Source organism: Pieris brassicae, chromosome 5, assembly GCF_905147105.1.
Source record: "Pieris brassicae chromosome 5, ilPieBrab1.1, whole genome shotgun sequence".
Taxonomy (NCBI): domain Eukaryota; kingdom Metazoa; phylum Arthropoda; class Insecta; order Lepidoptera; family Pieridae; genus Pieris; species Pieris brassicae.
The window spans coordinates 8,578,886-8,606,333 of NC_059669.1; the positions used below are offsets into that span (position 1 = coordinate 8,578,886).

Consider the following 27,448-nt stretch of genomic DNA (forward strand, 5'->3'; position numbering starts at 1 on the left):
TATTGACAAATGATCACTTGATATGAAAATAATGACAATTGATACATTTGTGATACTTGACGCGTAGTTTATGGTTTTACTCCAGCTGTCATTTTCAACAGTGAATTTTCAGTTTGTCATTTGAGACTCGAGTAGAATTTCAATCGGTGATCCATTGCTGATTCCATCGAAAACGGTTTCTGCCTTGAGTCCCAGTGTGAAGTGAAATAAAGTGGGTGATAAATAATTAAATTCAGTGCGAGCTTAAGTGTTTGTATCTTTTTGTAAGTATAGTGATAAGTTGTTGTGCAAGAGATTACATTTTAGGTCTTTTCTATTGCTACGGTTACCGTTCAAGCAATATGGCCGTTCGACTATTTCGTATTTTAAACGAGTATTTTATATCAGTAACGTCTTTAAGGAAGAATATTACTTAGTTAGAAATATTTGTTTTCTTTTATTATATTTAAATATGTATTTTCATCTATTATGAACTTATTTCGTTGATGTGGCAACTTGACAGAACCATATCTTTTGACGTAAATTGTGATTTGTGAGTCACAATAAAAACATTTAATATTCTTCTTATTTTCACCTTATAATTTGAGAATTTGTTTGAAGATAGAATAAAGTATATGATCATTATTAACAACATAAATACATATGTCCATTATCTTATTTAGAACCAAAATAATCAACTGCAGGCACAGTAATTTTTCATGTAGTGTATGCTTTTCCTGTGAGTAAAAAATTACGTTATACCTTTAGCCACAGGAATACTTATTCTTACTAAGCCAGTGAAAAAGACGATAAATAGTCGAAGAATAATACTTCTTGTTGTGATTAAATCGTGGCACAAAAAACACACCTTGTTTAAAATATTCTGTATATCTTTTTATATTCATTGGTTTAAAAAGTTAGCAAAGATTTTCAAGGCCTGAATAACTACCTATTTATGTAATTAAGGTTGGTTTAGATTACAATATAATAAATTAAAAGCTATTAAGTGGTTTTCTATTTGCTATTAATTTTGTTTATTGAAGTAGTTATAAATATGCATTCTTAATTCTCTTATTACAAATGGTGTTTGCCAATTAGACTTATCTTAAGGTTAATGACCAGCTGATTGTATAATTAAGCTACTATATTGACAATAGATTTATCCTTGACATAGAAGCCATAGTTTCTTAAAATTTCTTATTAGATGAAGCCAAAAAAGTGGCAGAGGTAGCAAATGAAATTGATATATAAAGTGTAATATAAGTAATTTTGGTTAAACTATATATCATTAATGTCATAGACATTTTCTAGTTACTGCAGTTGATTAGGTTAGACTTACTTTATTATCTCAAATTATTACAAATCTAACATTTCACTTATTAAAAGGTGTGTATAAAATAGCAAATTCATATCTAAAAAACAAATTGTAGTCCTTCTTTTTAGATAAGTTACATTAATAGTATCTAACCATCTAACCATTAAAAAGTTATAGTGTATAGAGTTCTATTTTTTTTTAAATTTTGATAGATTAAGTTTTATTCACTATTAACTTTTTTATTTTAACCTCTTGTTCTGCTCCTAGGTGTGATAATGGCAACGGTTTTAACACCATCGCCTGCCTGAATTTACAACTCAAGTGCAGAAAACCTAAGGCCCAAGTATCGAGCATCACCCAACCACAATGAAAATGGTGTTGTCACAACGACAACGAGAAGAGCTGTAAGTTTATATATTATTACACTTATTTATAATAGCTAACTAATTGTGCAGTGAAAGAAAACCTTATTAAAATTAATCAAAAAGTTTAATAGTATATATAAGATTCATTACTCTATTACTATTTATAATATTAAGTTATATTCTGGAAGTATAGAAAATAATATGAAATTGGGGGATATTTACAAACAAAATGTAAAATAGGTCATGAAAAGTGTGTTAGGATTAAAAAAAATATTAGTTTAGTAAATTAAAAAAAAAGGGTATCATTTCTGTTGTGCTATTTTAATAAAGTAAAAAAATCAGAAGGCTCATATTTTAGTAAACACTATTTGGCTGTGGTATACTTAGTCATCGTTGAATTTGGAAGAGCTTGTATTAAAAATTTCAGCTGCAAATCTAACATAAGCTATCACAAATTGAATTAATAAAAATAATAAATAATGCATGGCATTAATCAACAGCACTCATATCACTTTAAATATGTTCTAACCCTAAAAGTAGGAAAAGCTCACAGTTGCAATACTAGCAAAATTTGTATGTTATATTGAACAGATATAAATGCTTTGGTTTTAAATAACTAAAAGCTTTATATTGCCATTTAAGGCATTCAAGGCTGACCCACTGATTCTGTTTAATATTTAAGTGTTGTATTATGTCCCTTTAAATTGAAATATAGGAAGTCCACTGCCCCAGTAATCTTGTTTGCTCAATGTTACATTAAAATGCTTTTTGTTGCCATTTGGAAACATACTGTATATTATATCAAGATTTAGCAATAATGTAATAAAATATTCATAACTGTTCTTGTGAACAGAATTGTTTAATTGTACAGCTTAATGCAATGATGTGTAGACATTTAAAAATTATAAAAAAAAACCTGAATCCAGATCAGTTTTGGTAGGCTTTATGTACTTTTGATAGTTTTACTACACACTTAACCCCTTGAATGTGATTCATATAATTTTAAGCAACAAACATATACTTTATAGCTTAACTTATGTAATGGTAAGCAGTTGTCTTAATTTCACATCTTTAATTGCTCAACAAATCCAGTTAGGTATGTGTAACCGTATTTTAACGATTGATTTCCTTCCGCGTGTCTAGTGTTTTATTAGTGTTTATTGAAACATACAAATTAAACTCGCAGAATCAGAGGATATAATAATATCTGCATTATATAATAATTTGTTTTTGGGATAATTTACATATGTGTTTATATTTTTTATATAAGTAAATAGTTGTTTTTTGTAAAAAGTAAATTAGCTGATCCACGCGACCTCGTCTGCTTAACATTATGACAAAAACACGCTTTATCCTTGTCCAAGGTCTCTAAATAAGGAATTTTAAAACTTACACAATTGTTTAAGTTGAATTTGCGGATAATAGACAAAATAGTAGAATAGGCTCTGTATTAATCTAAGTCATAAAAGTAAATTGTTGGTCACATGTATGTGTTACCTCATTCCAAACAACACCTGTATAAACTAATACACATGAAAGAGAGAACTTATATAAAAATAGTGGAGCAAGAAATAAAAATTTACTTTTTCGTTGTACAAAAAAATGAAGGTTTGCGCTTGCTATCGCTTCACACGTCACCTAACCTTTGAAAGTAACAGTGTTATAATTTTGTGCCATTGACCCCGCAGAACAAAACGAAACAATATGAAACAGCTTTCTTTACAACACAAATCCTTATCTACTACACTGATTTGATATATAGATCAAGGTCGCATAAGCTGATTCGGCCTTAAACGAACTGATATCGATATTCATATCTTCTAAATTACTTAAACGCCAGTCTCGCTAAATGTACATGCTAAATAAACATTATATTGACTATTATTGACGATCCAAGCACACATTGAACTTTTAATTACTTTATTTTGCGATATTTTCTATAACTGTTATCTTAATTCATGTTCTTAACCGCATCGTGACCTGACGTACTTCGATATCTATGTATTCGTCGGGCCAAAGTGAAAGGGAAACACAGGCTTTAAAGATTAAATCGGAATTAAACGAATTAGGATTAGGGAATATATCTAAGAAAGCACGAACAAGTTTATATTTCTAAGCTAAAGTGTATGTAGCTAGAGTTATCTTAAACTGTTTGATGATATAACATCGACGACAAATTCTATAAGATAAAGGTTTTACAAATGCATTTTTATAAGCTGCAAGAGTTGATGGACTTTACCCGTCTCTATATGTCTTGATACTTTTTAATATTTATAAATTTTCCCACGATCGAAACTTTTATATTGACCAGCTCATCCGCATTTCTCCGGTCGATAATTTCAATTGTAAGAATATCATTCCGCGTTCCATTCAAATACATTGTGTTAGGGATCGAGGCCACGTCTAGAGTGTCACTCGTTTAATTGTTTAAAACACTACTTGCAATTTTTATATTGATAACTGAACTCATTTCAATTTCAATATTTGTAAAAAAAACATACTTTATGTAATGCCCATCTTTATAGACGATCGTTGACACCATACATTTTTTTCTGTAATGTTTCATTATCCAAAATCTCTACCGAATCAATTTTACGCGAATTCTTTGTATTTCGTTCGCAATAAGTTTTTTATGTCGTAACATACATTGCGTCATACATTAGTTTGTTTATTTGTGAGATGATTTCATCTTATGAGCTTTGACAGCTTTGCAACACTTGTCAGACCGGATTAAAGACAAATTCCGTTTCAAAACATCTGTAACTCTTATACAGCTTTGTTATTGAGGCTATAAGTGGAGCAGTGAAAGTAAAAAAACTATTAATTCTCGATACCTGACATTGTCCAGCGACTGAGCCGATGATTAATCTTTGAATTCGGTATTGTAGAAATGCTCATAGGTCAGTCAAAACTGTATCTGGTTAAATAAACTTTTTCGCATGTTACGTGTAATCATATATCGATCTAGATTTAATTATGAACCTAGGCTCTTGATATCTGCTTTGCTATTTCTGTTCCATAAACGTTGAAATTATCCTATTTCCGGAATACACTATTTTTAAACGTATCATAATACGTATTAATTACAACAGCAAGCAAAAACACTGAGGCGAGCTTAAAGCTCATTTTTGTTACTAGTCATTAGTATTACAGTCAAAACCGTTTACGACATCGTTTAGAACTACATACAAGTTAAGCGGGTAAAAGTATTAGGTAATTAATAACAACGACATCGGCTGTTACGACTATCGCTTTTCGACAAAATACGATTTCGTTATAATAAATTGTGACTGTACTTTTTGCCACGCCACTTAATAAAATTTTATTGTCAGATTTGTGATCAACCGCTTAATTTTTCATAAACTTATCTAACTTTTGCAACAGTCCTTTAGCATAATATGCAATGCAACTCTTTGATACTAGACTTTGTCATGGGCTCTGTTCATGTTAGGTGTAAATACAGACTAAGTTACTTAGCCTGTCAAATTGTTTGGTCTGTTGGCCAAGAGTTCTAGAGACTATAAAATTGAATGAGACATAAAATGAATTGACTAGAGAAACATTTCGTCACAGTATTACCATAATCGATCATGATCGTAATCTTTCTTATGCAACTTTGTATTAGATATGGTAGAAAGCGGTTACCTTATGTCTAATATTTGGCTCATAAAATTTATGACTCGTTGGAGGTCGGCGATGGTGTTATTTCGTATAAATTTTCGCAATTCGAAACTTGGATATTGTATAATAATTTTTTTTGGAAGTGCTTCTGCATTGCACGAAATAATCAGGAGCTATTTGTGTTCAATTACAATGTTTAATAACTTATTTTGGGTTTGTTTTAAGTATACAGTTTTTCTGGTTTGCAAACAAATAGTGTTAAAAGGATTTAACATAGGAATTTTCTTCATTTTATTTTCTATATAATCTCGTATTCGAGCCTTTTTTCGATGAACCAAAAAACTAAATAAAGGAACATGATTAATATAACGTTAATGTTAAAACTGCAATTTATATAGATATGCAAACTATTCCGTGACTATGTATGTATGACATTCGGATCGGTCTAACTGATAAATCAAACTCTAAAATGACTAAACTTTTTTAACCTATAATTCTTAGATCTATAACAATTTTTTTTATTAATTTAATTTGTATCATATGCTCTGTAAACCTAAGATGTGACGTTTAGAGCCTAGTTAAATATTAAAAACATTATTTTCACTTATATGCTGTTACAATCTATGTTCAGATTTTGTTTCAGTTCTCATAACATGTTAGATGTGCATTAGACAGATAAGCGAGAAAACATTCCCATCATCAAGAAACTGAACTTGTAATTTTAAGGTCCAAGACCCGTTGTTCGCCGGTTTGCAAGATCGCGTGGAATGTAGACACCGGTCGTGGAAGGCTAGATATTCTGCCGCATGCTGTGTACTCTGCATATTACATATATATTCTTCTATCAACATTCATAATGCGTTGTCCGTCTTACAAGTTGCAATATCGCATTCATCGTTTTATATGATGCATAGATTGGGATGTGAACTTGCATATTATCCTCTAGTGATGCCTGATGATGAAAATTTATATGAATTTTCTTACAATGTTATACAGTTCCCAATATTATTCGAGCTAGAGCTCCAACTTACCCATAAATATCCTGAGGATATTTCCGGAGTAGTTGTCGCCCTGTCCCGTCGGGAGACGCCGAGGAAAGTGGAAATTTGACACTCCCCTGCTGCCTAGTTTCTCGGCCACAGAACTACCTGATCGCGTGTCTGATAGACTACTATGTAGGGATCCTATGATTAAAAAAACTCCTTGGTACCGACAAATTTTAGGTCTTCTATACTATAGAGTATATATTCAATTGTTGATTGAGATAGCAGAAATTGTGGTTTATTTGCCTGGGAAGTTCTTTCCATGCAAAACCAAATAAGTGCATATTATGTAGCCTGTGTTAATGGAGCTTGCGTCTTGAGGACGTTATAATATAGCATTTGCGGAAGATTTTTTTAATCGTTTCCTGTTTCGTTGGAAATGACATCAATAAAAGCCATTCAAACTTATCAGGGTAAAAGTTCAATGATTTTTCACATGAAAACGTTGACCTTATTCGTTTTTTTAAACATTTATTCAACACAACACACAAAAGGGGTTTTGTACGTGTTTCTCTCCTCATAAATGCAGAACTATTTTAATAATATATATATAGTAAGATATTCTCGGAAAATTTTCTTATCTTATTAACAATTGTTTCTAATGTTTTAAGTATATATTATAATGATTTAACATTTTTGAATATCCGATATATCACGCTGTGTTCGTTCACCATTCGGTTTATATTTTCTGTCTTACCTAAACCTAAAGAAAATCGTAGCAATGTCCTTGTAGAAGCTGTTTGAGGAATAACTTCTAAAGGTAATCGCAATGACGCAGCTCAGTTTTGACGTAGAAAGCCGGCGCCTAAGCTCGATCGATACGCGTGGGAGGCTTCCCCTCTTCCCTGCAATGGGAGGACAAAAGTTTCAACTCTGCCATTCATAATTGCGTCATAAATGCTATGAAAAATGTATAAATCTGGTTTATTTTTAGGCGAGTTGACAACAGTTATTATATTAAGTTTATACATTATTCATTATACAACCTTCGAATCGAAACATTTTGTATATTTCCGGGGAAACGTGTAGAACCAAGATGTTTTCCGGCAATGCACTTGCGAGGCCTTAGGCAATGGAGTATCTTTGGGCGGCGGATTAATTTAACATCAGATGAGCCTCTAGCCCGTTTGCCCCCATACATAAAAAAAGTGTTTGACGCAGTCTTTATTGTTTCATATCTAACAAATTAATGCAACTGAATTACGAGGATGTTAGCATCCTACTACGGACTATATCAATGATGGCTAGAGTTCTTTAATGTTTGGTGGTAGTAGAAAATAGGGTGAAAGTACCCTTTATATCCACCCTCTGTAGTTGTGATATGTAATCGGTATAATTTTTCACTCGAATAACCTGCATGAATGAAAGATGCGTGTTAAAATAAACAACAATTACGCAATATTCGAATAATGCTTATCTAAACAAACCTTGAAGCAATGCATACACTACTATAAACAAACGTAACACACATTTCAGATAGGTTAAGCGGTCGATAAATATATCCGAATTTTTATTGAAATAATATGAACTGATAATGAAATATATATATATATATATATATAGCCAGGTATCGCTATCCAAATTCCTGCACCCAAATCAACATGCCTACAGCCCAGGCAAGTCAACGGATTCATCACTCCACAACGTTGTGTCTCGCATTGGCGACTCCCTGAAGTTAAAACAGTCAACCCTTGGTGCATTTATTGACATCGAAGGCGCTTTTGACAAAACAAACTTCACGAGCATTACCAGAGCACTCGTTGCATGTGGAGTATCATCAACCCTGATAGGGTGGATAAACAACATGCTAAAACAACGAGCTATACAGTTCACTGTTAATTCCACGACACGGGGCATTGTCAGCAGAGGCTGTCCGCAAGGTGGTGTCTTATCGCCGCTACTGTGGAACCTCGTAGTTAACGAGCTCATCACAGAACTCAACGCTGGCAACCTCTACACAGTGGGTTATGCGGACGACATAGCTATCTTGATATCGGGAAGCTTTGAAAGTACCCTATGCGATCTCATGGGAAGGGCTTTCAAAGTAATTGAGAGATGGTGCAACAAGCACGAGCTATCTGTCAACCCATCAAAAACAGAGTTAATACTCTTCACAAACCGGAGGGTTCTGGGACCACACAGGCTTCCAAAACTCTTCAACACACAACTCAAACTCAAAAATGAAATAAAGTACTTGGGTGTGATTCTGGACAGTAAACTGCTCTGGAACAAACACCTAGAACACAAACTGAGCAAAGCAACGATCGCCTTCTATCAATGCAAAAAGATGCTAGGCGTGAAATGGGGCTTATCGCCTAAAATAACATTATGGCTATACACTGCCATAATCAGGCCAATGCTAGCCTATGGAGCCCTGGTTTGGTGGCCAAGATCTGAACTTCAAATGGCGATCACGAAACTGGGACGCTTCCAAAGGCTTGCCTTGTCCGCTGCTAGCGGTTGTATGAGAACAACTTCGACCGCAGCAATGGAGATAGCCCTGCAAATCTTACCTCTAGACCTACACATACAGCAGGAGGCGGCACTAGCGGCCATCAGGCTTATGGTATTGGACCTATGGGGAAAAAACCACTACAGTTCACACACAGTGATTCTCAACAGTGACTGCGCCATGTGACAGAATCACTAATCAATTAATATTCAACAAGAAATATCTTATACAACCGAGAGAAGAGGAGCAAGATCAGTCGCCCCTGAATGAGCTACGTATATACACTGATGGTTCAAAAACAGGGTGTGGCTCAGGCGCTGGTATTTTCTCCTTTGATCTCAACATCAACATACACCTACCTCTGGGCACACAAAGCACAATCTTCCAATGTGAATGTGTCGCTCTAACCGAAGCAGCCAGAGCCGTACAGCGGATGGGAGTCAATGACTTTTACATTAAGCTCATATCGGACAGTGCATCCGTGCTGATGGCGCTCGGTAACGAAAACACAAACAGCAAATTAATACTGGAGTGTCACGAAGCACTGGAGGCAATAGCTCTAACAAATAGAGTTACCTTACAGTGGATTAAGGGACACAGTGGCTCTCTCGGCAACGATGCAGCCGACGAGCTTGCGAGAAGAGGCTCTGGTATGATACCTGCTGGCCCGCATCCGCTCCTCCCCTTGCCCTTCTCGCTGGTTCGAACCTGGATTCGCCAGAGATCCACTGTACTCCAGAATCAACGATGGTCGCGAAGTGTAGATTGCAAACAGTCCAAAATGGCTCTGCCGGCTGTGAACCCGCAACTTACTAAGCGACTTCTAAACCTGAACAGAACCAATCTCAAAACAATCATAGGGACAATCACGGGCCATTGTCTCCTTAACAAACATCTTTTCGTCCTAGGCGCAACAGACAGCCCCTTGTGCAGAGGCTGTTTCAGCGCAGAGGAATCAGTCACCCACGTAGTCCTGGAATGCGAGGCTGTGGCTAATCAACGTACAAAAATCCTCGGAACAGTGAGGTCGCTCCGCGAAGCCTGTGAAGTGCCCGGGAGACTTCTGTGCTTCTGGAAGGAGTTGGGCTGGCTAAATTAGCCAGGGCTTCTACGCACAACGGACCGACTACGTGTCTAAGTGCGGAAATTGAGTCCACCTACCTACCTACCTACCTACTGATAATGAAAAGCATAGCGGCCGATCACACAAATAGAAATACAGATGTAAGGATGGCTATTGAATTATTTACGTTTGCAGCTATCAAAATAGCAATTTCTTTCAGTAGCAGATTTAATAAAATTTTGCAGTCCTTTTGATCCTTATAGCCATGTCTAACATCCATTATAAAGTAATGATATAAATAAACAAATAAAACAGTATTAGGTTTACATTTGTTGTTCTCTAGTAAACGTAAGATATTTCAAAACAGTACCTTAAACCAAATCCCTGATGCGATGGTGGGGTGTGCTCATGATGCAGGTAATTTAGCATATTCCGCAATAGCTTAAACAAGTCAAGGCTGAAATATTATGTACGAATAGTTATTTAAAAACAATGCCTGACATTTCAATGTAAATGAGAATTGGGCTTAACGCATATAAAGTTTAATAGGCAACATAGTCATGACGTAACTTTTCGGAAACTACTATGTCATCGAGTGTAAATATGTAAATTCTTACGTGCTCTTCATTGCGATGAGACTAATTACAGCTTGTTCCATTTAATTCCTTTGTTTTGATGACGCGAGACGTGCTCTATTATGGGCAGTGTGTTTAGGTTTCTTTAAGTACCTTACGACAGGTGATCGACGTATCATTGTATGTTTTTCGTAACTAGTTTAACGCATGGGGTTAGAACTTTGCAAGCCAAGTGTTAATGTATCCTAAAATGCATAATCTAAATATAATACTACACAGATAACGTAATTTATCAAATACACTACGGAAGGTTTATAACCGCCTAGAAAATAATATAGAGAAACAAACAAAAATATATTTTCTAACCCCAGTCGAATTTGTATAGAGATACGTGACAAGCGTGAGTTATTGTCATTCCCATACAATGTTATATATATGTATTAGCTGGTCACGTCTGCAGATAATTTTGTCTAAGTCCCATTGTAACATAAAAAAACAAACGAATGTTGTTACTGATCCTTCTCTCTGATATCAACAAGAATATTCTCATTGTTAATTTATTGGTATTATTGTCGTCTTATTTGTGATTTTCTATATTGTATTGTCTTCTTGGCTTTCCATGATTCTTTTTCCGTGAAACTTTTGAATACTAATTTTATATTGTATTTGTTTTGTTGTTTCTATTAAATTATCTGTTTGTTTCCTGGTATAAACAATATATATTCCAGCCTCGAATTAGAATTCCTTTCACCAAATTGTTTGAATAGCTCCCTAAGATGTAGAAACTCGACCATTAAACATTGTTTACTTTATACGAGTTGAATAGTAATTGCAAATGTTGCGCTTACTCTGATTTGCATCATGTTCGTTCAGTTAACAAGTAGCTACAGGGTGAAGTGATGACATTGTTCCAATAGTATTTAAAATGTTATTGATTTACGTCACTTAGCCTCATTGTTGTAGTGTAAGCCTAGTGGGCTAAGTGATTCTCAATTCCAAGGGAAGACGCTTGCTTGTCCTTAGGTTTGCAGTTAAAAAAAATAAAAAAATAATGGCGCTACAACCTTTTTCGGTCTGAACGTCAGATTTCTGTATTTGTTTCATGATCATTTGTTAATCGAATAGGTAAGTAGGTGATCAGCCGTCTGTGCCTGACTTTTCTTTGGGTCTAAAGCAAGCTGGTTTCCTCACGATGTTTTCCTTCACCGTTCGAGCTAATGTTAAATGCTCACATAGAAATAAAATCCATTGGTGCACAGCCGGGGATCAAACCTATTACCTCAGGGATAAGAGTCGCACGCTGAAGCCAATAGGCCAACACTGCTCGGTTTGCTTGCCAATAAAAAAATGTAGTGGCGTTTAATGATTAGCGTCATAACAAACAAATTATTCCCTGAATTTTCTAGATATATAAAAAACCGGGACACTCTGTATTTATTTTAATGTTTATAGTCGAGTAATTGTTTTGGTTGTAAGATGTGTTTGCCATTGAGTTTAATTAATTCATGTTTTTTGGTAATGTCAGTAGTAATAATATATATAACATAACGAATCTCTTCGTAATGGTTAGGTTAAGTAATAAAAATATAAATAAATAGTAATAGATATATGTGAAACAGTTTTATTCAAATATGATTATACGAAAATAATATATATATATAGTTCAAGTATACATTTCCGATGACTAATTATTATCTGTACCAAAACGTCCTATTGTGAGCATTGTTGGCCCAGTAGCTTCAGCGTGCGCCTCTTATCACTGAGGTCTATGTGCGCATTTAATACTCGCTCGTACGATGAAGTGAAACAGCCATAGACTCTAAACATCGACGGCGTGTGTCAGTCATAAAAGTCTGATCCTACTTGCCTATTAGAAAAAAAATAAAAGATTCCGAAACATATACAAAAATCGTAGGTAGGCTTAAAAAGGATGTAGCGCTAAGGGTTGTTAACGTCCTGTGTTTTCTATATCTGTGGCCATAGATCAGATAACGATAAGTACATTGTTTCTCAGTATGACTTATCATACTCTGACCTATGGCCACATAATATAAAATAATATTTAAAAGAGATGCATTTTTATGATGCGATGAAAAATAGGTTTACAAACTTTGGAAAAAAAAATATGGCAATACATTCAAGCACACATTTAATAGTTAAAAATTCGTTTACACAACGTGAGATAGACCCTTTGCCATTTCATGCGTAGAAATAGTTCGTGAAAGTTACTCCCAGGTGAGTTCATACAAAACCACTTTCGCTGTGTAAATACATTTGCAAAAACTTTAAACATAAGTTTTGCTACATATTGCGTAAGCTTTACCAACTTATATTATTTGAGTTAATGTCTCAAATTTATTTAGAAATGTTTGGTTAAAACGTTATTAGAATTTAAAGTAAAATTATAAAACTTTTCAGTTATCATACATCATGACCATTATTTTATAATGGATATGATAGCATGATTTTTGGGTATTTTGTTACTCTAGATTAAGACGGTTTCCAAATTCATAACATTATGTAACATAAGAATAAATTTAAAAGCTTTTTGATATATAAATCGTATAGAAATGACGGCAGCCATGCGAATAAACTTAGGGAAAAATTAGGAAATAATACAGTCCACACCGTTTACGGCGTCATCGCTTAGAACAACATACTGGTATGATCAAAATCAAAGGTCCCGGTGAGTAAAAGTATTAGGTACTTTATTACAACGTCATCGGCTGTTACGACTATCGGTTTTTATGACCAAATATGAGTAGTCCCTTCGACGTCGTTATAATAGATTTTCACTGTAGTGGTATTATCAGACCAGATATGCAAGTGGAAACGAAGCTAAGAATAGACAGATTTATTTCTTACACAATACTTAAAGAATATCTTTGGCATGACTGCGGTTTGTATGTTTCTTATGTAACGTGACACTGGCTAGGAGATAATCATGTTCGTACGTTGAACTCACTGTTGATATTTTATAAGTGATGTATTATGTATTTGAAACAATTGTCTAATGGGGGTAATAATCTAAATTGTATCTAAGATCATAAACATCTAAGTGTTCTTTTAATCGTGGTGATACGTTTAGCAGTGTTAGATCCCACCACAGCAGTGTTGGCCTAGTGGCTTCCGCCTGCTTTCATCCTTGAGTTTGTAGGTTCGATCCCCGGCTGTGCACCAATGGACTTTCTTTCTATGTGCTCATTTAATTTTAGCTTGAACAGTGAAGGAAAATATCGTGAGCAAACGCTACGGCTGAATATGTTTCAGGCCGCTAGTTAAACGGCGCTGTTTAGTTATAGGGCTAGGCTGTTTATTGAACGGCTTATTAAGCTAGTTGAAGTAGAATGATCGTGATACAGATACAGAAATCTGAGGCCCATACCTAAAAAAAGGTTGTAGCGCCACTGATTTATTTTCTTTTATATTCCACCCAGTCCACACTGGAATGTTAGATAAGCTTTTCGATTGAAGGTTGATCACCTTAAATTCACAAAGGTCCTTGAACCCTCGAGCCAATGAACTTGAGTGCAACCCCATATAAGGGCCGTTATATTAAAATGATTACTACACTACATTAAAAAAGATTTTGTTAATGGATAGTTGGTGGTTCTGATTGGCGACTGTATAAAGTAGCGATTAGGTTAAAATAAAATATTTAATTAAAAGATAACCTTTGTACGCTTAGTAACGTAACATGAACTGCCAGTTCTCAAATCAAAGGCGTAAAAGGAGCTCGAAATGATGCTACTCGCTTCTATCGCCAAGTATTTTGCTTATAAAGCCCAATTAGGCTCTAAGTGGGTGAGGTCCCATAAGTAAATGTCTGAAACAAAACAGACATATCACGATTCAATCGAATTAAGTTACATTAGTCTTCAGGTATTGGTTACATAATGAAATAATTCTAAAACTTTCCATAACTGATATAGATTCGTTTTTTAAAATTTCACTCGCAGAAAATAAAGTAACTTTATAACTCCCACGCGAACAATAGGGACTCCCGCGCATCTGATTGTCTTCACAATCGATTTAGTTTCACTAGACATAGCAAACTTAAAATAGCCGAGAAATTAACATTCTGTCATTGGTTTTATAACTGTTAAATCATTAGTATATAACTTTCGTGGCTCGTTGTTTAATGAGACCTGGGTTTCAAACCCAGAAAAAATCATTTTAAATTAAATGGTGATACAGCTGTTATTAATTAAGATTATATTTCCATACAAATTAGTATCAATCTATCAAACAAAGTAGTAGTAATCCCACTAAAGATATGTTTGTTAAAATCAACATTAATTTTCTGAAGAGTCCACTCGCTGAGCACCCCATCTCGTGCGATATGTTTGTCAGGTAAACACCCTTCAACACTGATGTTAATAAAAAATGTATCAGAGATGAATTAAAAAAAATACGAGAAAACAAATTCACTGCTACAAGTATAAAATGAAAGAAACAGCTCAGTGCTTTGAGACTGTAATTAGACTGATGATACTGTATTTATTCCATATTCCTTAATTACATAAAAAAACTCATGAGCATTAAAAACGTTTAAAATAAATAAGATACTAGGCGTTTATCGATACGACTATAATAAATAAACGTTAGCAATTTAATTATAATTAGTGTAATTACTTTGAATTCTAAGACCTCACTCAAAACTTATACATAATTCATATGGAATAACTCCAATCAAGCTTTTCCTTACTATTAGAAAGTTTGTACTTCGCGTGTACAATTTTAAGGAAAGATTTAGTATCTAATATATGAAGTAATTGTTGTTAGACTCATTAAATAATTTCCCACATCACTTAATAATTAACTTTCGGCTGAGCACTGAGTCATCAGAAAAGGAATTTGGTTAATTCAAAATCATTTATTCATGTAGGTAACACTATGTATACTTATGAACGTCAAAAATAGGAATCTATATAAAATGCTTCTAATTTTATATTTAGTGCCAGTTCTCAAATCAAGGGCGTAGAACGGAAGAGAAGAACTGGCAATAAACTCTACGCCACTGTTTTTAATCGCCAAGTTTTTGTTTTACACAACGAATAGCTTGTAGGTATGTTAAGCAATAAAAATATGTTATTGCACAAAATCTTTTGTCGGCTTGTAGAAGCGCGCTGTCTATGATTAGGAGTCATAGATGGCGCCAAAATCAATTAATACTATAGTGAGTTTTCATCATTTTTCGGATGATATATACGTTTTCTCACTAACGAGAACATAATCTGGAAGGAGGTGAGTACACAATATATCCACATATTTTTAAGATTCAGTATCGTCTTTCACGCGTGTGTATTCGCCTTCATATAATAACACATTTACACATAACACTGGATATGCGATTGATGTACCTACATGATTAATTTTATTATTTATATCGAACAATGTCCTAACTTTTGTTAAGATCTAAATTATTTTAAAATATTGTTTTCAAAATCAAAGAACTTCATACTATGTTCAATATCCGAAATTCAAATGAATGTTACCATATCATCAAGTATGTTGAAGGCGTTGGTACAAAATTATTAATGATCTAAATTTATGTGTATTGTAAGTGCGTAAGTTTATTTCAGTTTGGTAGTTTTTTTATTGAATACAAATAATGTTAAAGGTTAGTAGAAACAATTTGTCGGCAGCTGCGAACCGCTGAAGCTGTACAGGTGCGTTATGTGACATTGACAAAATGGACGATGACATCAACCTAAGCTTATTTAATTTATTATTGATAGTATTTCTAAGTTTCCGTATGCGGAATTGTTTATTTTGATAATACAGTGATTTGGCGTTGTAAGTTATTTTAAGGTTGTGTATATATTCCAATAAACGCGTTTAATTCGCTGATGTCTGTATTCGTCTAGCTTTTGTTTTACGTTAATTCTCAGCTAAGAGAAATGATTTCTGTTGCCTTTACTGCAGACGCCAATACTGTTCTAAATTATGATGAAAATTACCAATTTTATCTGACATTTCATAAATGTACCAAATTAGTAACGAATTTTAACTTCATATCTTAACTAATGCGTTTCCGTGTAATAGTTGGATTAAAAATAGGTAATTGATGATCATACACATAATTTGACTTCACAGACATTAAACCTCTATTTCCTCATTTCCTTCTAAAGGCATCTAGTCCGTATAAGCGGATATAGCAATGGAAGGACAAAGGAGTTATCTTTTTAGGAAAACTACTATACATAGTAAAGGTCGTACAATCGTTTAAAATTCCTTGTTGTTACGACAATATCGAAATGTTTATTACGTTAATTTCACCTGTGTGTTTTCGTAGTTACTTTTATTGTTTTAAAGGCGTATTCGTCTTTTAAAATTATGGTTTTATACTTTATTACTTTTGATAAATGCAATGAGAACGAAACAAGCAATAACGTGTCGTTTGATTTTAGTTGGTCGAACAGAAAGACGACCGTATCGCGTATTTGCGATTACAATGTCACCACGTTAAAAAGTTATATTTATTGACGAAGACATTTTACTGACACAAAATGAAATGAATCAGTTCAAAATTCCAACAGATTAAATATGTGATTTATTTATTTTCAGAAACAAAGCTATCGCCGACTACTTAGGCAGCAATGGATACACGGACGCGCTGGAAGCGTTCAAGAAGGAAGCTGATATGACAGGCGAAATGGATCGCAAATTTGGTGGTCTCCTCGAGAAGAAGTGGACATCTGTTATCAGGCTACAGAAAAAGGTAGGTTTTTGAAGAAAATTATAGATCACACCATACCAACTTTAATACTTAATTGTACATAATGAAAAGTGGAGAGAGCGTGTTTTTCTATTAACCTATTGTTTAGTTTTGTATGACAGAAACGTTCGATATGTAAGAAAATTCGTTCTTATAATAGTGGGATTATAATACATTTAATCCATGTACAGTTTTAGGTCATAAATTAGTTGAAACAGAATCGATTTCAATTTAAAGTTTTAGTAGTAATACCTGTTATATAAACAATGAATTATTAGGTAGATAGGCCGTATTTAATATTGTACAATCATTTTGTAACAGTTAATAAAAAGTCGTACTATACTATAGTACTATTTGTTATCCTGAAATGTAAATCTATTCTTATTAATTTAGATCATTTACGTAGTTCTGAAATACGGTGCTGCGTAATGAGGTCAAGGTTGCGCCTACGTTGGTTTCACAACGTTTTCCTCTTAAAAATAACGTTTATTTGTTAATTAGGCAACGGTTCATATTGGAACTTTAAAATAGGTTTTGAACCTTATAACGGTTGCAATGTTATATGTGTAGAAGTCAAAAACGGGTATATATTGTTCGCTTTAGAAAAGTTCAAATTGACTATATCCTATCAAGGGTATTGGTTAGAAGTAAAGGCGCATGATTGGAATAGAAATGCTTACATTATAACCTTCATAGTAGAATATTATCTGTAGAATAAATTACATCCAGTAGCAAGGCAGAGAAAACTTCGTCGCCTCCATACAGTGTGAAAAGCTCATAAGTACATCATGTAGAATATAAAAAGTTAGTCATTATTTCTCATTTTGTGTTAAATGCGCCCATCCCATTCTTCTAATAAGTAGACAAGGGTACTTTGAAGCACATGTTACATATAAGGGGTGAGGGTGTGCGGAAATGGCTTCGTATATCAAAATAATGCGTTTGCGACCCTCGTTCAGCCTTGAAATGCTTGTAGACGCATCTTATTGATTACAAGGTATAGAACAAACAATAGTAGATTGTCACCATTTTTGTTTTGAGTTTCTTTTTCACCAGCCTCGCTGTCTAATAAAAAAACATTGTGAAAGATGAATTTATTTTAAGTATGTATTACAATAAGCAAGTGTCTTTCACCCCTGAGGTCCTGTCTTGTTTTCCGCTATAATAAAAAATCTGCTGATTAAAACCGTAGTCATCAATATTAATGTACGATTTTTGTCCTTTTAATTTTCTACTCAAATATAAAAAAGCTACCCCGCACAAAACGTATATAATGTTCCATTTTTAAAATGTTGCTTGTGTTGTAAAATGCAAGTAGCTTGGCATGCGATCCGAGCTTAGCCTAGGGAATGGCTATTGATCGCTGCGACGACGTTTCTAGGTCGCTATCAGGCTTTTGTAAAACACTAGCGGCCTGTCTCGACTTTGCAGTGGTCTGCACTTATGAGTTCCGTAAGGAATGCACTTATGGAATATCATTAAAATACAGCATATATAATTAACACGTACATTTTACACGTACGAATAAAAATTATCTTAGTAATAAGTTTGTAGAGCATGGATGTTTTTAAAAAAATATATTTTAACATTATGTTTTGTAGTTGACTTTCGTCTGCATTTTTTACAGTAGTGGACTGTTTCTTGTACATATCTAACATAGATATATTTTAATAACTCCGTGATGTGCAGACAAACATATAAAAATAACTATAATTTAGGCAATCATGTACAAAGATGCATAAATGTCAGAACTCTCCAGACACCAATTAATTTCATTTTGTATATATATTGATGATCTCATTTTCTACCAAAGTTTTTCGTTTTTAATTAAAATACTGTTGTTTTCAGCTATTAACACCAGAAGTATTCATAAACAGTGGATTTCGGGTATAACGACGATGAATGGACCATTCTAATTTCGTGGTTATATCCGGAAGTCGTTACACGCAGTAGTTGAGATAAATCCTCGTATAGGTGTTTATATTAATTCATTATTGAAAACATTTGCACACATAGTTATTCACTGGTACATGTAAAAAGTAACTCAGAATATCACTTTGAAACCGACACAAAAATGTAACTACGAGACGTAAAGACTCACCTCTACCTACTTAGCGACTCCGTCGCAAGATCTGCTTGGGATTTCTAGGATTTTTTACAAATGATTCATTAAAATCAGTCGCTACATTCGAACTCGGCGTTGCAGTCAGTCGCTATAGCCACATGAATTTTGTACTGCATTTTACAATACAAGGAACATTTAAAAAATGGAATGGACAAAAATCGTTTTTAATCGGCAGATTTTTTTATTATAGAGAAAAACGTTAGTTATTTCGACTATATATTTTCGTGTTGTTCCCACGAGAATATAATTGCGTGCTCCTATTTCACCGTGCCTCCTGCTGAATCTTTCGTTTTTAATTTATTTTATTATTATTATTTAAATATTAATTACTTAAGAATTCTTGTGGAATGTGGTGTAATGTTTACAGCTCCTAACAAACATTATGTAAAACAAAAATCTTGGCGATTAAAGAGTGGGGGAGAGTTTATTGCCAGTTCTTCTCCTCCGTTCTACGACCTTGATTTGAGAACTGGCTGTAAATATAAAATTAGAATCATTTAATATGTATTTCATTTTTGACGTTCATACGTCTACATTTTATTACCTGTTTGAATAAATGATTTTGACTAAATCATGCTTTTCCAGGGACTTAGATTTAACGTCGTTATAGCCAAGAAGTCGTTACAACCAATCGTAATAAATGAAATCCACTGTAATAAATGTATTGCATTTAAACCGCTAAGTGACTTTGATCTCAAACTCGGTTTTTCGTGTGAAAAATTGATTCACCTAATGAGCGTGGGAGCTAATCTTTAGTTTTTTTTAATATAAATTTTAAAATAAAATTTTAAACGTGGTAACAAATAAGTTGAGCTGTTTATGAGGTTATACGTAATACTGATTCCATGTCATCATATCGAATGACGTTCAGTTTCGCGGTCATTTGGAAGGGAAGGCTAAATTAGCCTCCAAAAAGCTTGGCTTGCTCAGCAAGGCGAGACGGTACTTCACTACGGGCCACTGAAGTATTTCCAAACTAATTCGACTTAGGGTCCTTCAAGAAAAGAGCTCACCAATTCTTGAACAACGTTGGCCGGCAACGCACTTGCGAGCCTTCTGGCAATGTGAGTGTCCATGGGCGGCGGTATCACTTAACATCAGGTGAGCCTTCTGCCCGTTTGCCTCCTATTACATAAAAAAAAAATAAACATGTTTGGATGGCATGGCATCTTCATATTCTTTAGGACCAGAAAAACCGCGCTAGCGCATGCGTCGGTTATATTGACAGTTATAATCTTTAGCTAATGCATCTGGTGGATATAATTAACCTACTGACTTTTTATCATGACACATGTAATTTATAAACATATTGCATATTTACTTTCGACACTCATTATATGAAAGTTAAGAGTAGTTACTTTAATCCGTCTGCTAAGTAAAAGTTATGAAGCAAGGCAGTTGCTAATCCAATCTTTTCCCAGTAAAAGTAGTGAAAAATTTGGTATGTAACATCTATATAATTGGTATGTCGAACCTGGTTTTAACTTAAAATAAATCTATACTAATATTGTGAAGAGGCAAAGGTTGTGAAGTTGTACCTTAGAACCACCGAACCGATTTTCATTATTTTACCAATAGAAAGCCACGACATAAGTGAGTCATATATAGGCTGTGTATTTAACCGACAAAGGAAAACACTTTCGTAGAAGTCGGATTTGTAAAGTCAGAAAAAACGAACGTCGCCTTCTAGAAAGTTGTAAAGCTCTAATTAATGCCTAAAAAAGTCAGCGACAGCCTATGTCTAAGTCTTACACCATACAAAGAAGCTATTTATTTTCCTTTTATTTACATATAATATGCGTGAAAATGGAACAACTCTTAACATTTCAGATACATATATTTTGGTTGTGAATTACAGGTGATGGAACTAGAATCAAAGCTGTCCGAGGCGCAGAAGGAGTTTATAGAGGGTGCACCTACGCGTGCTAAGCGCACGCCCACTGAGTGGATACCTCGTCCGCCAGAGAAGTTCAGCCTTACCGGTCATCGTGCTACTATTACGAAGGTAAAAATAGCCCTTTGCGTAAACATCTAAATTGTTCGAATTAAATTAATGTTTGTCAAGTTGCTATTTACTTTTACGGTTTGACAAAAGAACGCATTTAGTAAAAGTAATAGACAACGCAAATATTCTGATGAAGTATTTTAAGGAAATACGTACTTAAAACAGCGTAACAGCGTTAGATTTTCTACAGTGCTTTTAAACATTTGTAAAGCGTTATGTACGCTTTCAAATATTTTGGCTTTCATTTTTGGTTCCAAACGTGTCTACAAAGTGCTCAAGTTGTCAGTTGTTGTTAATTATAAAAAATAGTATGAACGTATTTATCGTGAAGAGAAAATGGTAGAATATAGGACTAGTATTTACATTCAGTGGAAGGAAACTTCTCCCTTTTTGTTTTTGTTTCCTACCTTTATTTTTCTTAGAGTGAACTTCATAAGCGAAGACACATATTTGTGTTCGATGAGTGTCACGCACTTGTACATAATTTTAACAGTAAGAAGACACGCCTGTGTATGAATAAACGCACCCTATTTGGTCCGATTGATTGATGACATTATACGCAACTAAGCGGTCAGGTAAAAATTGTAGAATTCTTTATACTACAATATTCCAACAGGACATCCAACTCACAGTTAAAATGAATGCAAGGAATTGCTAAGAATAACTGGCATTGCCACCTGCGTTGTCCTAAAAATAGACCCGAGTTATATACTAACATTCCATACTGGAAGCCAAAATGATTACTTTTAAGAGTTGGCATCTTGATGTTTTTGCTTACATACTAATTGTGTTTGGATATTTTGATACGGTTATGTCTATAAAAAATAGTATTTACATTAAACTGGTTAATGTAGCTTCTGTTCATTGTTAATCTAAATTCATTGTCTTCTAACGCCTAGTTTTCTATTTTTTTTTAAATTCGGCAACCAACTTTATTAAATATAAAATAGTGTATGATGAAAATGTATTATCATATAATATTTAAAAAAATATAATAATTGTATTTTTATCCTATTTCTCACTGAGAAGTCTACCGTAAGATATTATTTAATTCAGTGTTCAAAATATGTGCGCGTAAATAATTTCGTTAAGCCTAAATATGTTTTTAATTTTTCAGGTAATATTTCACCCAGTGTTCAGTTTATTAGTGTCATCGAGCGAAGACGCCACCATCAAGGTGTGGGATTTCGAGAACGGCGACTTCGAACGAACCCTGAAGGGTCACACTGACTCTGTTCAAGATATCGCTTTCGACCATTCTGGAAAGTTGTTAGGTAAATTCAACTGTTCTAAAATAATTGAGAGTTATTTATAAATTTTAGTGTAGTGTATGGAACAGTTGTTATAAAGAAAGTGGTACAAAAATGTTGTGACGATTTTGAAAAGAAATATTTAAATATTCAAGTCATAATTTTTTCTATACAAAAGAAAGTCTCCCAAAGGAACCTTGTTTAAAAGTCTCGCATCGAGCCTTTTAAAAAGTTCAGCAAAAACCGATGAAATGTTTGTTTCATCGCCTCACGGATTGCTTTAAAAAACACATTTTATTTATTTCCTAAATTATTCCAGTATCATGCAGTGCAGACATGTCGATTAAGCTGTGGGACTTCAATCAGACATTTGAATGTGTGAAGACAATGCACGGTCACGATCACAATGTATCATCTGTGTCCTTTTCGCCCAGCGGTGATATTGTCTACTCGGCCAGCCGAGATAAGACCATCAAGGCATGGGAGGTTGCTACAGGGTATGTAATATTAAATACATAGCAAAACGGGACTTGTTTCGTTTTGTAGCACATTCTTTGTTAATAATTTTGAAATATAATTTTAATGGATATGTTTATAAGACGGACTATATTTTAGAAAACTATACTAAACTATTAGAATCGTTATGGCTACTTAAAGTATGGTATGGAGTGAAAACTGTCTTACTTATCTATTTGCTATTGCGTATTTTTATTTAAATATATTTACTTTTAAAACACTTTTTACCGGATTGAAGCTATGTATTATTATAAACTTATAATTATTTTACATAATTTTAAATTTTTCTGACTGTTAGTTGATATCAATTTTGGGGAAATAAATACAGATAATGACTTTCTCTACAGCTGTGATACTTTTTGACAATCAACACCTTTTGTCTTCAGTCACCGTGTGACTACGCCGGTAAAAGTGTTTTCTTTAAATGGGTAAAAGCTGTGTTAACAAAAGACAATACTATATATTTACTTGTAATAGCTATACAATTTTTGCGTAAAAATGTTGTTAATTTATAATTTTTTCCGAGGCCCATTATGTTGTAAAGTTTATTAAATAATCCTTATACTTGGTACTAGTTTTGTACTAAAACTGAAACTGTAAACATGGTTGACTTCAATAAAACCTTACTGTCTTGACTAGTATAAATATTTATAGCTAATTTTAGCTTTTAGTTTATTTATCTTAAAAATGTTATGGACATGTTAAAAGTTATTCTATATAATAAATTCCAGCTACTGTGTTAAGACGTACAAGGGTCACCGTGAATGGGTTCGTATGGTGCGTGTGTCAGCTGATGGAAGCCTTCTCGCATCTTGCTCCAACGATCAGACTGTGCGCATCTGGAACGCTGATACTAATGAGTGCAAGGTAATTTTCAACAACATATATATAAATTCATTTTCAAGACTAGGAATGGACTGTTAGTGTAGTTCCGTGGTCTCAAACATGTTATACTATATCACGTACTGTATCATGTACAAGTTCAGGTTATGGAAAATTGTTAGCTTATTAAATAAAATTATTTAATTATCGAAATGTTAGCTTGTTAAATAAAAATATTTGATTATGAAATTTTACAGATGGAGCTACGTGAGCACGAACACGTAGTAGAGTGCGTCTCATGGGCGCCTGAAAGCGCCGCAGCCTCCGTCAACGAAGCGGCCGGTGGTGACAACCGACGTGCTAACCACGTCGGACCCTTCCTCGCTAGTGGCTCCAGGGATAAGTCTGTTAAGGTTTGTTTTAGAATCATTGAGTTAGATAATAAATAACAGCTAAGCAACTAAAAAGAACATCCATCCATTGCCTCCGGTTCAACATTTGCAAATTTCCTAGCATATTTATGCATTTTTTAGACTTGTTTTATTTTAACTATTGGCACATATTCTAACTGATGATAACCACGACCAACTAGTATTTTTGTCAACTAATAAATCATACATGCATTAAAGTAATATTGCAATCGTAATATATTAAACTATTTGTCGCCTTCAGATATGGGACGTCAGCACCGGCGTATGCCTCGCGACTCTCGTAGGGCACGACAACTGGGTGCGAGGTGCTGTATGGCATCCTGGAGGCCGCTACCTTCTGACAGCGTCTGATGATAAGACCCTCCGTGTATGGGACGTGGCTCACACACGCTGCCTCAAGACTTTGTACGCGCACCAACACTTTGCCACCAGCCTTGGTATGCTTACATTATTTTTACTTTATTTTACATCTAACTCCCTCAAATGTCGAAATTACTTTGCTTAGCTGGTCTTTAATGTTACTTTTCTTCCATATAAGAACATAACTTTATAAAACGATGTCTTCGATAGGGTAAACTGTGTTATTTTTTATATAATTTATATAGGAGAAATATACTCAAGTTTATAAATTACATAATTCGACGTTTAGAGGATTAACAGCAGTGATTGTTAAAAGGAAGAAAAACAATTTTTTGATTTAATATAATTTGTTTATTTATTTAAAGTTTTACCTAATGAAAAGAATATAGAAATAAGAAATATGTTAGAAATTTCATATTTAAATATTATTTTAAACATCAAATGGTAACTAACTACTAGATTAAAATACAGTGTAAACTCAATTTAACGACAATAAAGCGACTGTGCTTTTATGGTGTTATACAGAATTAACGGTAATGGAGAGAAGAAAAACTTACAGATAATCCATGACTCCTACTTATTAGTCACGGTCAACAACAGTCTACACGTGCAAGCAATCCCATTTCTTAACAAAAGAACGAATTTTTTACAAAGTTCGTATGCATGATGCCGACGGTCGAGTTTATTGCGGGGTAGGATAATAAAGCGAGAAAAAACGTACACAAGCTGCGCAGTTTTAATGCTGTGTAGAGTGTATTATTGTATGGAACACAAGTAGAACCTACCAAAGTTAATTGATTTCAACGCTTTAGGGAGTTCGTCGTTAAATCGAACGACGTTACGTGGCGTTTACACTGTATCAAGAAATGTATAATTAAACAAACTGCTTTCGGTCACAATCAGTGTTGGCTCATTTTTGTCTATAATTTTTTTTTAATAATTAAAATTTTCTTTCAGATTTCCACAAAAACTTGCCATACGTCATATCGGGCAGCGTTGATCAGACGGTCAAAGTTTGGGAGTGTCGTTAATAGCTTTGCCATTATAGTAACTTAAACTCACCGATGATATCATTAATTTCACATTTACGAAATCTGCAATCAATATCGATAAACGTGAATAAAAATTTGATATTCATTCCTCCATAATGGTGATACGTCTATAAATTACCGATAACAACACATTCCATTCAAGTCGGCTGTTTTTACGATTATTTAACTCGCGATTTTAAATAAAGTACAGTTTTTTTAGATTCAAACATAGTCTCATTTATATTTTAACTTCTCGCTTACATTACAGTGTGAAAGCTAATATTAATGTTAGCGCCATCTGTTGTCTAAATTATAAATTATTTGAAATTTTTTATGTTTTTCTTATCCAATTTTAAAAGTGTATTTTATTTAAATATTGACGGTTATCACTTTTTGGATTAACATCTGACGTAGTCACCGAAACGATGTGAGGAACCAAACTGTGTTATTTCATTCTGTTTTTTAGTTATTTTTAGAATGTTTAGATATAACTTTATTTGGTATAGTTAATTTTTGTCCGCTCTTAAACCTGTACCTTAATTTGTTAGTTGAATTCATGACAATCATTGGATTTGTTCCCTAATCACACTCATTTCTTGTACATATATTCGTCTCTTAAACGATCTCATTATGTTTGTTAGCAAGTGCCAACAACATTAATGATCAAGATTTTTCTCATATGGAATCCTCGCAAAACTTTACTATTGAATACGTGAACGGCAAACAGGAAACGGGATGGTTGCTCTCTTGTTACTTTTCCTCGTGTTCAAAAGTTATGCAATGGTAAAGGTTAGCGAATTGAGGGTAGTTACCCTGCAAAGTCAGAGACGTGATCGATTTAAGTTCGGTTTGTATCGACGGTAAATTGAATAGAACTTATTTTAAGTTTTGTCAACTCAAAACTTTAACTATAAGTTAGAGTGTATATTTAATTTTTTTATTTATTTACATGTTCAATAAATATTTTATTAAATGTCTCAAACAAAATTAATTTGTAGCACATAAATTGCGAGTAAGTGATTTTTTATGCAATCTAAGTTTACTGTAGCGTTAATTTTAAGTTTTGGATATCATACAAGTTACGTAAACTGAAGTGTGTGATATAATACTAATATTTTTTCTATCCCGCTTGAGGTAGCTAGATTCAAAGATTATTGATGCCTGTTTGAAAATTTTAGTTATTTATTGAAATTGTGGAATTTGGTTGGCTGTATTTCTAGAATAGGGGTAGTGTAGGTCGTAATATTAGCTTTGCAGTGCTAAATGTTGAGCATCGAATAGGAGTAAAATGATTATTTAATGAATATTCATGTTTACTGGATATGCCTAGAGAGTGTTGCCAAACTGTCCATGACATCGTTTTTTAAAAGTCAATACACTTTAGCGACTGCTTAAAATTGATAGACAAGTAGCTCTTATGTCTGAGTGGCAATACAGTATCTCATGTACAACTGTCCCATGCCCAAATTAATAGAAACTTTATCTTTACTGTAAAATCAGTTGTCATGGACGGGCCATAGTGGCATAGCATTGTACTTGCATGGTTAATTGCTTATTGTAGAGTCATAATGTTCAAGGAGATTATAAATGAGGTAGTTTATTGGACTGTGTTGGGTGCATTGTTATGATAGATACTCATGTTGTGTAATTTGTTGTGTCTTAGATTTAAGCAATAGGTGTTCGAGTTGTTATGCTAATGTTAAATCAAACTTTTCTAAAATAAAATATGCCAGCATGGGATATTTTGGAGTTTTGTACGTGAAAAATTGTATAA

At 33.8% G+C, this 27,448-nt stretch overlaps 1 protein-coding gene across 2 annotated transcripts; it reads left to right on the forward strand.

Annotated features, from left to right (window-relative positions):
* The first annotated feature begins 107 nt into the window (after positions 1-107).
* LOC123709567 (lissencephaly-1 homolog) lies at positions 108-26,002 on the forward strand. Of its 2 annotated transcripts, none has more exons than XM_045660976.1 (10): positions 108-263; positions 1,562-1,698; positions 16,984-17,137; positions 21,118-21,264; positions 22,382-22,538; positions 22,834-23,011; positions 23,762-23,897; positions 24,110-24,265; positions 24,525-24,720; positions 25,601-26,002. In XM_045660976.1, exons 2-10 carry the CDS (start codon positions 1,661-1,663, stop codon positions 25,672-25,674), a joined length of 1,236 nt encoding a protein of 411 aa, XP_045516932.1. In that variant the 5' UTR covers positions 108-263; positions 1,562-1,660; the 3' UTR covers positions 25,675-26,002. The 2 variants fall into 2 exon arrangements, with proteins under 2 accessions (XP_045516932.1, XP_045516933.1); XM_045660977.1 differs by having other exon boundaries at positions 108-249.
* The last annotated feature ends 1,446 nt before the right edge of the window (positions 26,003-27,448 follow it).